Raw genomic sequence first — 14949 nt, 5'->3', positions numbered from 1 at the left:
GCAGGAAGCAGTTTAGCTTTTTTTATTTTCATTTCTAGACGTCGGTATGAGCAGGAAGTTTAGTCGTGAGAACAAAGTTCATAAAAATAAATATGAGGTAAGTGAATGGATCATGGATGTGTTGATGTTTCAAAACCGTCCTTTGACTGGTGATGGAAGGTTAACAAAAAAACATTTCCCTGATCAATCACGGTGAAATCTCCTGAACATTACACAGCAAGAAGTCAACCGAAACAGTGTGGAGAATCCCCTAATTGGGATTCGAGTCTATGGCCCTACCCTGCAGTGTAATCCTGCGCTTCGCCCCCTGCTTAAGCCTCAAACACCCCCTTTCTGGAAACTAAGGGTAACTCGCTTCTCTACTGAAGCAGTAGCGTTTGGGTGCCAGAGTGCAGCCTGATTAATGGGCCGGTCGGCTCGACGGTACAGTACGCCTGGCTCTGGGGACCTTGATTTCTTCCGTGGCCCCGACAACGACAGTCCCTGCACACCGCACAAACAGGGCACCGCGGTCCTTCCTGGGGCCTTGGGCGATGCCAGCTGTGCAGACCGCGCCGCTTCCCCCGTCCTCAATTACGGGGAGATTACCAGCAGCTCCCGGCCCGGGTGGCAGCGACAATAAATCTGCAGCAGCTGATCATGTTTAATTCAGCACGCTAATGCCACGGAGCTGGGCCCATTAAAACGCATGCGAAGGGGACAGGCACAAGCTGACACAAGCAAACGTAAGCAAAAATGATATGCTGAGGTGGACAGAGATAGAGAGAAAAACAGACAGATGGAGAGATACATCAGATCACAGCGTCCCCATTTATATTCATACAATGGTGAGATTATTTTTCACTGGCAAGTGAAGGGTGCAGAACATGCCAGTCATTTATCACAGTACAACATCTATACTTTTTTCTAAAACTATAGGAAGTGCTAACGCTGAACAATTTGGTATTGTAATATAATGGTATATCGTATTCCAATAAACATAGCTTCACAAGCCTTTAACGGATTCCCTCATTGGTCTCATCAAATAGATCCATAGATCTCTACTCTCTCTTTTCCCCTTCCTCAATTGCCTCTTCAAGTGTAGTCCAGGGTGAGCAGCATGCATTAGCCTGCACGCTCGTCTCGTCTGTCTCAAGTCCCAGAAGGGGCTTGACAACATGGGCCAACATTTAACGAGTCTGACTCTCTCCAGCTCCCATCAAGGAGAACAGCCAACCATATCATCTCCTGCTTCCTGTTTCGCTCCACTTTTCTCAAACACTTAAAGCAGTTCTGAAACTGTGACCATCCTTTTTTTCTTGTCTCTCATTCAACCACTATCCCCCCCCCCCAACTTGACATGTGATGGCAATAAATAATTCATGAGGTCCAAAAGAAGAAGGGGGTGTGGTCACTTTAGAAGTCAATAGGAAAATTGGAGCAGGGTGTGCTGCTAAATAATACAAGCCAAATCCACAGAGACATAAAATAAACCCTCATCCTGCTGCCCTCTGTGAGGGGGTAGAAATGGGAAGGTTCTTAGCAGGGGTGGGACTGTTTACTCGAGTAAACAAGCACTCACTAGCAGATTTTTAAATGTTTCATGTGCAACAAAATTTGAATGACCACATTCTCTTCAGATCGTAAGATGAAAAAACAGGGCCAAGTTACATGAAATACTTTAGGAAATACTAGATAACATTGCTTTGGAATAGAGCTTGTTTAATTTGTGTGAGCCAATATTGTTTTTTGTAACGACTCATTTCGATATCTATACTTTTAATGGCAGGCCTAGATTTTGCAGGGTTTATTTAATGACTTAAATAGACAGCTTTAGACAATGTTTGTTCAACAGGAGTATGGTGGGTTGACGTCAGACTGTTTTCTTGGTTTACCACTGCGTAAGAGGCCCCAAGATCACACTGCAGCATATGTAGTAGTGTTGGTCTTTGGCTCTTTGGTAAGAATATCTGAAGAGTACAAGTGGTTTGGCTACACTGTGCCCTGTGCAGGTTCATGTGGTATAACGGTAACACAACAACATGATACAGCTGCCGATTCCAACTGGTGAACACCCTCGTCAGGATGCAAGTTTGTTTTTTTTTCATATGCTTTATTTCACAAAATGATGCCAAAAAGAATCTTTAATAAGAGCCTCATGAGATCTCTCATTCATTGTCAGGATACACCATGATGAGCTGTGACATTACCAAACAAATCCTTGGAGACTCTAAATGGACTCAACTGAAGCACTAAGCATTGAAATCACTTGAAGTGACAAAGGAGAGAATGAATCAGAAGAGTCAGGTAAAGTTTAATGCCAGTCTTTCACAAGTCAGCAATTCCATTGGTCTGTACTGTATCTTGCAATGCATGATGGCACAATGGCTCCAGCCAGCACTAAATCAGGCTGGTTTAACTGTCATTTTGCCACTACCTTTAAATCTCTGATGATTACTTCTGAAAGTATTATAGTCAACTAAATGCAGATTTGCATTGGATTTTGAAATACTTGGATCGAATTTGCTATTGAATCCAAAATAAAGCAACTGTATAACATTTTAAAATCACATGCTAAGCATGAAACAAGAGTGCTGTCAAGCAAAATTATTTTGTTCATGCAGAAATAAAAACATCCACATTTTTAAAGCCCTCAAATGAAAGGGTTGTCTGCTATGACATTATTCCTTGATCTCTAGCAACAGAGTTATGAGATTGTCAAGTATGTCATGCATATCATTAGAAAGGTGTGCCTCTCTCTCTATGAAAGAGATATAACTAATTTGGACATGTCATAGCTAGGTCTATTGCAAGATTTATCATCATTATTAATTTTATTTCATATTCGGATATAATAGGTTCATTAGAATAAGTAAAGGTAAGATCAAAACTTTTGAAGATTTCTTTGCAAGCTCATTTTGGTAAAGCCTTTTTAAAAAATGATCTTTTGACTGCTAAAGCTATGAAAATGTTTTGTGTTTGATAGCGTGTGTACAGTATGTGTATAGCCTAATGATTTCCAGAGCTCTGCAAAAATGTCAGTATTTATAACTTTAATAACAGTGGACATGTGCAATATCTGAATAATACAACAAGCTTGCATTGTTTACACTAAGGATCCATGCACTGTAAATTACTTTAACAAAAAGCACAATCACAAGCATTTTATCGACATGTACAGATAATTGGCCACAGGAGACAGGTAAATTTCTCTGTTAGCTTGAATTTGCATTTGTTCCAAAATAAGTGCAAGAGGAGGAATTGCTGCCAAAATTACAGATTAAGGGCTCTTCTTTGGTCATTTGGGGGATATTTCAGCCAAACTGTGCAAGTGGAGCCAAGGTTGTGTCGACAAAATGAGGGAACATGTCCAAAACATTCAGTCCATCACTTAAACATGCAATGACTTCTGTCAACCCTGACATTTCAGGTGTTATCATCACTATGAAACCAAAAAAATCCAAAAACAATATTGGCCTACAAAAAGAGGAAATTAAAACCATTTATATTCATTTTGCTGCAATGAATGCATTCAATAAAAAATCTGACAATTGTTTCATTTTCTCTTCATAATCATGTTAAAACAACAAGTAATTTAGTATTCTACTTCAGATCTTTAGATCTTCCTACTTTGATAAAACCATATAATATATAATAGCAAAATTTCTCCACTCAAACATTTGTTCTATGAAGTCATACTGCTACATAATGTTTAATAAAGATACTGAAATATAAAAAGTTGATCCATATCATGCAGCCCCAAGTAGCAGTGAGATTCTGGTGTATGTTTGAAACAGCATTAACAACAACAGTAGCATGTACAGCTGTGTGTAACTGTTCCATTACTTCACATGCATCACCTACAGGGCGCGTTATACCTGTCCCACTGCTCTTTGCCTTTTTTGTCAGTGGCCATGACAGTTTTAATATGCCTACCCAACACTATCTATGGTCCGCTGCTTTGTAACATAATCTATGGTGAGTTTTTTTATTGGGAAACTCAGTAAATACAGAATTGTTTCAACATCTACAATTGAAATGTTGTTCGCCATGGTTTTGATTTGATCCAGAATCCAAGGTAAAATGCTTTGTTGAGTGAGTATAATTTTGTATTTGAAATTTAGATGTGGCTGCTGTTCTTTGTCTCTAAACATCATATACTTAATTTAGGGAACTGGTTGTTCTTCACACAGTAAAGCTGATAATTGACAGAGATATCAAGGTGGAGTGTGCGTAGGAGAATGAGGATAACTTTAAGATAACTGTGACAATGACTACATAATGCCATGCAGAAAGGCTTATTTAAATCTCAGACAATCTCTTTTTACACTCACCATTGGTACATCATTTCTCGTTTGCATACTATCATGCCCTTCTCTATTTTGGTAAAAATGGGTTTATTCAGTACAGTAATTCAAGAAAACGTTCATAAAGAGAGAATATAGACAAATAACCTTCAGTGTTTCGACAATTCATCCATAAGCATAGCATGGAAATCAACATTTAGTGTCTGAATAACTGCAATTCCTGTCCTGTCTGGGTGGAAATAAATTCAGGAGAAGAGATATTCCTGTTTTGCCTTTAATTCAGACAAGGAAACGTTTTAAAGCAGTTGTATCATAATATTTCCAATCCTCTAGAGGAGCTGCTGAAAATGAGTAAGGTCAATTCACAAATGACACATGTTCTTCACTGCTGATATTTCTATTCAGAGGTGTTCATTCTGCATTGTAGTCTGCACATGCATTAGACATACAAACATGGATCCTGAACAGGCATTTCTTCAGTACAGCCATCCCCCAAAGGGATTTGAACACACAACCTGCTGCATTAATGTACTGGGTGGACTCATGTTACGAGGGATTCTGGCTGCTGAATAATTCATCTAGATTGTTAACCCAGGGACATTCCCACACATGCTTTGTTTCTAGGTACAGGGAGATTAAAGATTAATCAGATAATTGTGGATGGTGCTGTTTGCACTTCAATTCAGGGGTGGGGCTGTAGGGATATGGATGACCAGTCAGAAAACCTGTTCTAAAGGTTCTCCATCAACCTTTCATAGCACACATGCACGCACACACACTCACACACATGCACGCATGCACACACGCCCGCAGGCAGGCACACATACACACACACACACACACACACCTATTAAGACATTTCCACTGAGACCCAAGAGATTATACTGTTTGCTGTTGAACCAGTGAATATTCAGTAGTTTCACTACAAGATTCACTTAGTTTTCTCATATGTTCTCAAAAGAATGTTCTCTTGCCAGTCTCTTGATACAGAGAGTGTGAGAGAGGAGAGAGAGAGATGGAGAGAGAGAGGGGTAGGGGAGAGAGAGAGAGAGAGAGAGAGAGAGAGAAAGATTAGATTAGAGTACAATTTAATTAACTAATAAAAGGCTACCTGACAGGGAAGGTTGGACTGTCCAAGAAAATATAACGCACGCTACACTTGGCTCTGTTTTAACAGTGGCTTCTTTAAAGCCAGACAATCAATGCTGCTGCACCACACCTCCAGAACACCAAGGATTATGCAGTGTTTTGCTGCTCCAAGACCTTACTGCGGCAAAAAAAGGCAGCGGAGGGGTCATTTGTTCCAGGAAACTCCTAAAATTTCCTATAATTTTGATAATTGCCGCATCGTAACATTGCAGTTTTAATGTCTGTCATTAACGGAGGGGGAGGAAAGGAGATCTATTTAAAAAAAGATTAAGAGCAAGGACAAAGTTTAATGCTTGTGGCTTTTATGCACTGCAGAATCTTTTTTTATGATTGTACTTAATTTAGAGCGAGGGCCCGGGTGGAGAAGGCTCCCCCCCGCCCCCCCGCACTGTTCCCGCCGGCACCCTTTACACATCTTTAACAATGATATATCAACGCGCACGGCACAGAGGGCGAACGCAAAGGACACAGGGAAAAAAAAATACCTGCGCCACGGAACTTCAGGGCTGGGATATGACAGGGGAGCCTGGCTCCTCAGCTGGTGACTGTAAATAAACTGGAGTGTGCTAACGTGTTATTTATTTTTGTATGAACAACAGGCATGCCCCCAGAGGCTCTTAACGTACCATAGCATACTTGCAGCATTGCTTTCACGTTGTCACACTGTTTTTACTGTTTCGCGTTTTATATTATCTGAATCTATAATGGTAACAAGTGTGTGACTGCTGTCTCTTGAACAGTTTTCTCTTGTGGCTTATAAAACTTTAATCTTTTGCAAAACTGTTCCAAAACTTCACTTCAAGTCCTTGAAGGTTGTACTAAATGTGCTGTTTTAATTGTACTGATACTAAACTAATTGTTTTTGTCTATGACATTCAATAAAAAAATCCCATGCTTAGATCAGCCAACGTCGTGGATGAAATGCCACCGTGAGAGTATGACTCATTGGAAATCCAAGGCTACTGCACTGTTGTATGCTAGTATATTGACTTTTGTATTTATCGTCACACTGTGATAAGGGCTATGTTGGTATGTAATCTAAACACTATCATTCTACCATTCAGACTGTGAACTTAGATGTCTCTGTAATCTAATCATGACCTTTCCAGGACATCAATACTTAAAAACACCATCGAAAGGGGCAAATGAAAAGTGTATTTCTTTCCAGCTAATTTGCCTCTTTCCAGTCGCAGTCAACATCATTTTCTGTTAAGATAGTTCAGACTATGTTTCCATATAACACTGCAATCACTTAGGAGATGTTCTCATCCAGAACGGCTTACAGAAATGGAGAACATCAATGTTACTCTCAAGAATATAAAAATGTTAAATCACCAACACACCGAGGAGCATTTATAATCAATCAAGTGTAGTTAACTGAAAAAACTATTGGTTCTGTATAGTAACAAATGTAAATTCCACAATACAGATAATCTACTTTTACACAGCTATACCAATAACATTATTCCGAAAGAACATCCAGAAAGAAAGAAAGATTATAGAACAGATAATGTACCAAAAAACAAATGATCCAAGCTTCCCTTGTGCGAAACAGTAGGGCTGAAGTCTGAAATATTTAGCAGACATGTTGACCTTTAGAGCTAATTCATTCGCAGAAAGAGATAAAACTCCACCAGTTGCTTGAATAGATCAAAGGAATTACTGAATAAATAGTTTACTTTGACCTGGCTGCTGACTCTGTGAAAGTCAAGTTTCTTCTATCATTTGGCAAAACAAGGACATTCTTCTCCTTTACTCAGAGTTCCAAAGTGACCCATTAAACATCTAACTGGGGAAGAACAGTTTTATTTCCTCCTCTTTGCAATGAATCCAATCCCACCTTTGTTGTGTCTAACCTATCCCAAGCCATATAATGAATATGTCACTCTGGGCAGCCATTTTGTGTTCTCTTGTCAGGCCAAGGATTATATTGATGAAGAAGACCTGCCTGTTGTGTGTGTGTGCACGTGTGCGTGTGTGCTGGGCAGGAATTAAGAAACCTGAAAATTTTCTGCATTTACTTTACTGTAGTTCAAGTGTGTAGAAACAAGAGTTGTCTTTTGCCGTTGAGTAATGGCTGACCCACCTTGATGTATCAGCATTAGCTGCCATTGAAATCACAAGTTGCACCATGAACTGCTGCAAAATATTCATTCTTCAGTGTCATACAAGCAGATGCATCATTCTCTTTTACCCTCCATAAATGTCACTCCACTGATATTAGAATACTATAATGGCTGAGAACTGTAGTAGTACAGTAGTAAATTGTTTCCATCATTGACTGATGACTTGAACAGTAATTGACCTCTCTCTCCCTAACTTTGACAGCTATATAGCAATAGGTAATACATGATATAGTTTTGGTTCCACAACTGACTTACATATCAGAGTGACACAAGTACATAGAACATTCTTAGACACCCAATGCCAATGCGTTGCATTAATTATCTGCAATTGAATGCTTTAATTATCAATCACAATATTATTCTAGACCCTCTGAATTCACTAGGAAAGGAGAAGCAAATGGCACAATTGGCCCCTTACTTTGGATGAGCAAACTGGTCAACAAGGGACACTTTCTCCACCAGGTCCCCGGCAATAGTCCTCACAAGGTCATAGAAGTCATTCTCCGTGTAGCCTTCAGCCGGAAGCCAGAAGGATATGTCATTTATCAAGGGAGGGTATTTGCTCAGTTGCTGGAGAGGGGACAGAGATTGAGTGAGGAAGAGAGAGCCAAGAAGAAGATTGAAGAAGAAGAAAAAAGTGATGAAGAATAGCAAGAACAGAACAAAGAAAGATAAGTAAACAAATGTATTTTTTTTTGTTAAAAACAATTTGACTACACAAATTTGATAATGAGGTCTTTCGGTCAAAACAGAATGGACAATTAGAGGACATTACTATACATGAAAACATTGGGCTGAATCTATGAACTATACAAATAAAACAAAAACTACAGTAGAGGTCAAATCAGTCTGTTTGTTAATGGAAAACTAATTTTACTTTTCTGAATCTGGCTCTGATTTATTTTACTTCACTAGTGTGAAAAGCACTAACCGTTAGAACTCTGCCTGGAGATTACATTCTGTGACATACTTTTTCCTACCCAATTTTTACTGAAGTTCAGGCCCTGACAGTCTGTTAATTACATGGGCCAAAAAAAAAAACCTAAAGAGAAGCAAAAGGCTTAAGAAATAAAACCATGGCATTCAAATAAAAATACATTATTGGGTAGAATAATTAACAGGAAAGGGCCACACACCACAAAAGACCTGCCTGTATGCCATTAGATCACAACATTAATTTTTGCAGTTTTGCTGGAAAGTTATTTGGACCATTAAAAGGAGTGATTCAGTTTTTTGCTGCCGGTGCTTAGTGCAGTGGGATACAATGTTCTGGTCCTTTCACTTCTTTAGTTTTGTGACAATGACATCTTTATTTCTGAAAACCAAAGCAGAAGGGACAGAATTGAATAATTCCTTAGTCGTCAAATGATGTTCACAATAAAATGTAAAATTGGAAAAAGTCATGAAGCGACAGTACCTTTAACAAATATCATTATCTTATGCTTAACCAAACCAAATAAGAATCAAGTGACATTAAACTAAACCACTCCCAGAACCATTTCAAGTTTCGCTGAGTGGCACTTCTTAACTTCCAAGGAACAGTCCCTGAGGGACCAACAGATCGATACCAGCAATTCAGGGCAGTGCACTCCTAGTGGGTCTCTATATGCTGTTGTTTGCTTCAGATTTCTAATCTTTCTGACAATTTTCCAGATGTAGGATCAACTACCCTAAATGATACACCCCCAAACCACCCCCACCTCTACCCTCTGCCCCCCAAGGTGTGAAAACCCCTAATGATATTGTACAGTCCATGTGGCCCAAGTCAAGTGACAACATACCGGCCCACAGAACTAAAGAATGGAGGAAGTCTAAATCATTGATTGGTTTAGTTTCATTTGACATCGACTAATGGAAGTTGGGACAGTGTAGGCTGTTTTAGAATGCATCACTCAAGCCAGAGTAAAATGTAGCAGTCCACTGCAGAAAGTGTTCTTTTGGGGTGCACCTGAAGCGCTGGAGTCTTCACAGTAGGAGGTAATTTAAAATATAGAGAGCATGCTGGGTGACTTGTCTTCAGACACTATTCTAATTGCTCCCTTGGTGCCAACATCTCTTCCCCCATTTGCAGAACAGGTGGAGTAGACTCTCCTAACTTCACGAGGAGTCCATCCAGCAACAGCTGTCACAGATGGCCATGTTGTCTTTATTAATTAGTCTGCCAATCCAAAGACGTTCATTGGTGAGATGAACAACATCTCCTTGGTAATTCCACTGCCAACAGGACTCCACCCATGTAAGGTGAAAGATGCTCCTTAAGCCATAAAATCTGGCCACCACAGATGCAAGACCAGAGCCATTCTGTTATTGAGCTTCTTTTTTCCCCCATTGTTTTCTCCCAGCACGTAAAGGGCAACATATAGCAAGGCTCTCTCAAAAGGGTGGATCTATACATCACCAGTGGTGCCAAGGAGTTGAAGGCAACATTAGTACAAGGTATGAAAAATGAAATGCCTATTTTTCAATCTCTAAGGAAGCCGTGCAATAGTAGTGGACAGTTTCTATTGGCAAATCCATCTTCACAAACTATAATGCAATATTTTGATTATGGAACACTGTTACCAATGCCTTTCCCCCAGTCCCATAATGCCATATTGTGATAAAGAAAAAGTATGACAGCATCTTTTGTTTTTTTGTATTATTGCAATGTCTTAATATTATTTTTTAGTGAGAGCACTTTTCACAAAAATAAAGTAACAGTATATCTGAACAAAAAACATGTTCAGCGTAAAAAAAAGCCAAGTTACACACATACAATCATCTACTAACATTGAAAACATTTTTTGTCATTTCTTTTTTACCATATGCTAAGTGTGTATGCTATAAGTAACTGATAATATAATAATGCTCATAAATGTATTAACCATAAGATAATTAAATCTAGTGAGAGACATGCGTACACATACATACATGCAAATACACATATGTTGGAGCTCAAAGAAACATATAGGTGTGGGTTCAGTTAATTTTCCTTTACCATGAATAACAAATAAATGAAATGAAATGTTGGCCATATTTTTTAATTGATTATGGTAAGTGTTTTTAATGGGTTAGTGTATACACGATAGAACTGTTGGAATGTCAGTAGATGTACTATAGGTCCAGCTAACATTAATGTGAAAATATGGCCTTTTCAAGGTAGATACAGTAGCCTAGTTAAAAAATATTTTACACTAAAAACACCACAGCGGTCAATTTGACAGAACCAGTGGTCAGGAAATACATATGGCTCCCCCTTCAAGACTTTTCCTTAAAGTATGTTTTGGACATTCTGATATAATTTGAATATCAAAATTGCATAAGGAAATAAAGTTATAAACAATTACCTAAATGGACATGAACGGTGAAAATGTCTGTTATTTATCTCAGCTGTATACTTGATCATTTTGATCACTGCATGTAACATTCTTGTGAAAGGCTCCAATAGTACCCAGCTGCAGGCCTGTAAAACAAGCCCCAGGCTGGGTGAACCCAGCTATAGCAGACTGAGGTCTTAGGGCCAACCTTATAGTCCATACTCCTTATACTTCAATAGTTCCATGCCACAGTTCTAATCTCGATTTATGTTTTTTAGGGAGAGCAATGTAACAGGCTTGGAAGAAGCCAGCCCCGGTCAGCCTTGGTGTGCAGGTGGAGTCAAGGGCGTTCCGCAACCGGAGGCCAGCAAACCCTGGGAGGCAGATAATTCACAGTGCAGGACCCCAGGAGCTCTGAGCCTCTCACTGCTGATCATGAGCTCCAGATGTACAATCTATCATGGCAACAGAGAGCAAATAAGGAACACGCCAACTGAACAATGGGATTTTCCAAAGGCCGTTATTCTGAGGTTACCAAAAAAGTTTTTGAGAAGATGATACGATTGCTTCCAAAATTAATGCAAGTAGATTTCCAAAATATCTCATTTCAGTTAAAACTATGTTCCAACAGACTATTTTTGTAGCCCACCTGAGACATGCAATTAAGAAAAGAAACACAAATCACTTGACAGGCTTTGGAGTCAGTAATAATGAATAAGCGTAATTTTAGGCCAAGCTGATTCTGTTAATTAGTTGTTTCTTTCCGCTACTCAATTCCCCCACCCACCCCATCCCCATACCCCTTCCCCTCAAAAGAAGCAGCACACACCTTTCAATCACATCATTTCCCTGGGGAGCCCGCTGAAACCTGCCACCAGTCTTGTTCTTTTATTCGGGGTACGGCACAAACATAGGGGCAGTCCAGAGCACTGACCCCAGTCACACTTCATTAAGGACCGAGTGGGGGTAGGAGCCAGGGGGATGCGAGCCGTTCCTCCACGGGAGCTCCGCCCCTGGACGGGGACCGCAAGATTACACGGGGAGTGGTGGAGAGGGAACTAAATAACGAAAACAAGGACACGAGAGGCAACGCAATGAGGACAGCTGTTCCCGCCAGCCATGGTAAATTGAAGGTGGGGAGGAGGGTTAGGGGCTGAGGAATGATGGGAACTGCGGGACCGGTGGGTGATAACTCACTGACTTACTGCAACAAGATCGCTGCCATACAGTTATGGGGTTTTGTTTTCATTACTTCCTCCCAGCATATAAATGACAACATATAACACGGCTCTCCCAAAAGGGTGAACCTATATGTCAGGAGTTGAGCCTTGGACTTGAATACAACATTTGTACATCACAAAATCACGTTACAAAAAAAGGAAATAATCCTTTCAAATCTCTCAGGAAGCCATGTAATGATACTGTGGTGTACAGTGGCTCTTGGCACATCTATTCGGTCTCCGGACGCTCCATATCCTAATATTCTCATTATGGAATAGTGTTACCAGGGCTATTTTCATCCAACCCCATAATGCACTACTCTGATTAAGGGAAAGAATTAAATGCATTTTAACATATACAAAATTCAGACAGTTAACCAATGGAAACCAGTGCTGTGTTTCCACTTCTTGGTCACCACCTATAATATCAACTTGTAATGTGAACGAAAGCTCCTTTGCAACAATCTCCCCTTGCTACATTCTTTCAAAACCCCTAGGCTACAAGGAGTTATATTTGAACAATCCTGTCGAAAGACAAATAATCACTTCCTAAAACCAAATACAGAGCTGCTGAGGATGACAATCGTGGAAAAAGTGAGCCGGACAATGATCAGAACAAAAGTTTCCAGTGTCTTCCGGGACGGAGACAGGCTTGTCCTTGACGTTCCATCAAGGTTTATTGCGTAGGCATGAGTGGTGAGACTGACTCCAAATGCAAAATGCGGGGGAGGGGTTGGTAGCAGGGGAGTAGAGATTCCCTTGTAAACCTTGATCAAAGCCTGATCTAATTCATGATCCCCTGCGGTAACAAAGAGGCTGTCTGGCCACCCTGGCAGCAGAACGCCTACAGGATCTTAACTACTGTGAGTTCCCCTTTCTTACTGTGCCATTTACAGTGCCATATTTTTACCATGACTGTCTTTGTCTTTTTTTTTTACCTTTCTTATAATATTTTAGTGCACTCTGTACACAAGTAGTGACTGGTACAGAGTACGAGTCTTTCCGAGACCATGGGATTGTGGGCCGCGGTGGGGCCGAGCGGCGGGCGTGGCGGATATTTATACTCTGATAAACAGGAGCTGAGGAAAACGCATTAAAATGAATATGAGGGGCATAATAATAGCTGCTCTCCCTCCGCTTGGCTGAGGTGATTAGTAAAACAAGCGCCGATCCGACCCGCCGCAGAGGGAAGAGGAGGAGGGAAAGGGAGGGTGATTGACGCTCGATCCTTTTTTTTCCCCCTTGAAGACGAGGCGGTGAAAGGGATCTTCTGCAAGACTGAAGAGATGATGGGCAGAAGAAAAAGAACAAGGGCGAGACGAAGACACGGGAAGAGATGATGGGTTTAAATAAGCTGTAATGTGCCGAGAAGCGGGGTGGGCTGGGGGGAGGTGGGGAGGGGGGTGAGGCAGCCGCACATCTCAGCAGTTTACCTCCCGCATCCATCATCCGAGGAGGGGGCAAGCACCCGGCAGCACAGGCTGCAGACACGCCACCCGCATGTCTAATCGGCACATTGACAGGAGCGAATACAAGGCAGGGTAATCCTCCGCCATGCGCCACTGCACCAATACATTTCAGACACAGTCCTACAGTGGTAAGAACATTCTTACAGTGGCAAGAGCAGTGCATTGCTTATTAATTAAAATAACCAGTAATTAATAAATTAATTGATTAATCATTTGGGTAGTCAAAATGGGTCATGTGTTAAACAGCTGAAAAAATCTGGACATGCATTATATGACCAAAAGTATCTGGGCACCCCTTGGTCTGGGGCTGTTTTTCATGGTTTGGGCTAGGCCCCTTAGTTCCAGTGAAGGCAAATCTTAATGCAATGCCATTTGAGACGATTCTGGGCTTCCAACTTTGGCTCAACAGTTTGGGGAAGGCCCTTTCTTGTTTCAGCATGACAAAGCCCTTGGGCGGGGAGGGGGTGGTTCATATAGAAATGGTTTTGTCGAGATCGGTGTGGAAGAACTTGACTGGCCTGCACACCATACGCACTGCAGTGTGAGCATGACTAAGCATTCCACATAGGGTAGAAACAGTAGAAAAGCATAAAAAAGTTTATATTTTGGATCTAAGTCAAAAATTCATGAGAGGATAACCTTGATATTAGATTGTGTCCTGTGCAAGCACCATGCTCTATACACTTTGTTTTACTGTACCCTGGCCATACACTTCCTTGTATACAGTTTCACTAACAGTAGGAAGAGTAGGGCTCACTGACTTCATTGTCTCCATATATTCCCTAAAACAAAGCTATCATATACAGTATGTTGGCTTAGTTACAGCCATTTTTAGGATCAAATCAAAGGTTGGCATAGATATGAGTTTAAGTTCTTACATATTTTTATTTGATTCCAGCACAGTGCAGGCTCAATTCGCAGTAATTTGCTTAATTTTTGGACTATTCATTTTACACATTTTTAGTTTAGTGTTAGAAAGCAGATGCCCACATGATCAGCATTTTGGATCCCACTGATTTCATCTGTCAGTCTTTGATTTAATCAAATAAAAAATGCAATCGCTCTGCAAAGGAATCGTTTGTCGTGCAGCACATTACAGAAAATGAAAGTATTCCTTGATCTGACACATCGACTAATCCTGGTTGCAAGTATGAAACATTTACTTTGTACTGCTTGCACAACTACAGTATAGTATTTCTGACGTGATATTAAGAGGATAGATCTTAATTGACATGAAAAACATCTAATTAAAAACAATTAATAGCTTCTTACAATTCAGATTTTGCAATTATCGTCAGAACAAAAAGCTATCACCCTGTGGGGCCCCAGTGCCAAAAGTAACCAGATACGCAGCATCTTCTCTTCTTCCATCCTAGGCTGCTAACAGGGCTTTTTGTTGCTAT

The 14949-nt window shown here is 40.5% G+C and overlaps 1 protein-coding gene across 3 annotated transcripts in view; it reads right to left on the bottom strand.

The window, feature by feature from the left end:
* The window catches only part of LOC135252617 (phenylalanine--tRNA ligase, mitochondrial-like), a 109069-nt gene that overhangs the window by 32733 nt on the left and 61387 nt on the right, over nt 1-14949 (bottom strand). For all 3 annotated transcript variants that reach the window (XM_064330897.1, XM_064330896.1, XM_064330899.1), the window contains exon 6: nt 7980-8131. In XM_064330897.1, the coding sequence (XP_064186967.1) occupies nt 7980-8131 (152 nt within the window). The remainder of the gene's footprint in view (nt 1-7979; nt 8132-14949) is intronic.

Source organism: Anguilla rostrata, chromosome 4, assembly GCF_018555375.3.
Source record: "Anguilla rostrata isolate EN2019 chromosome 4, ASM1855537v3, whole genome shotgun sequence".
Classification (NCBI taxonomy): domain Eukaryota; kingdom Metazoa; phylum Chordata; class Actinopteri; order Anguilliformes; family Anguillidae; genus Anguilla; species Anguilla rostrata.
Note: the sequence above shows the minus strand (reverse complement) of the source record. Positions and strands in the feature narration are given on the sequence as shown.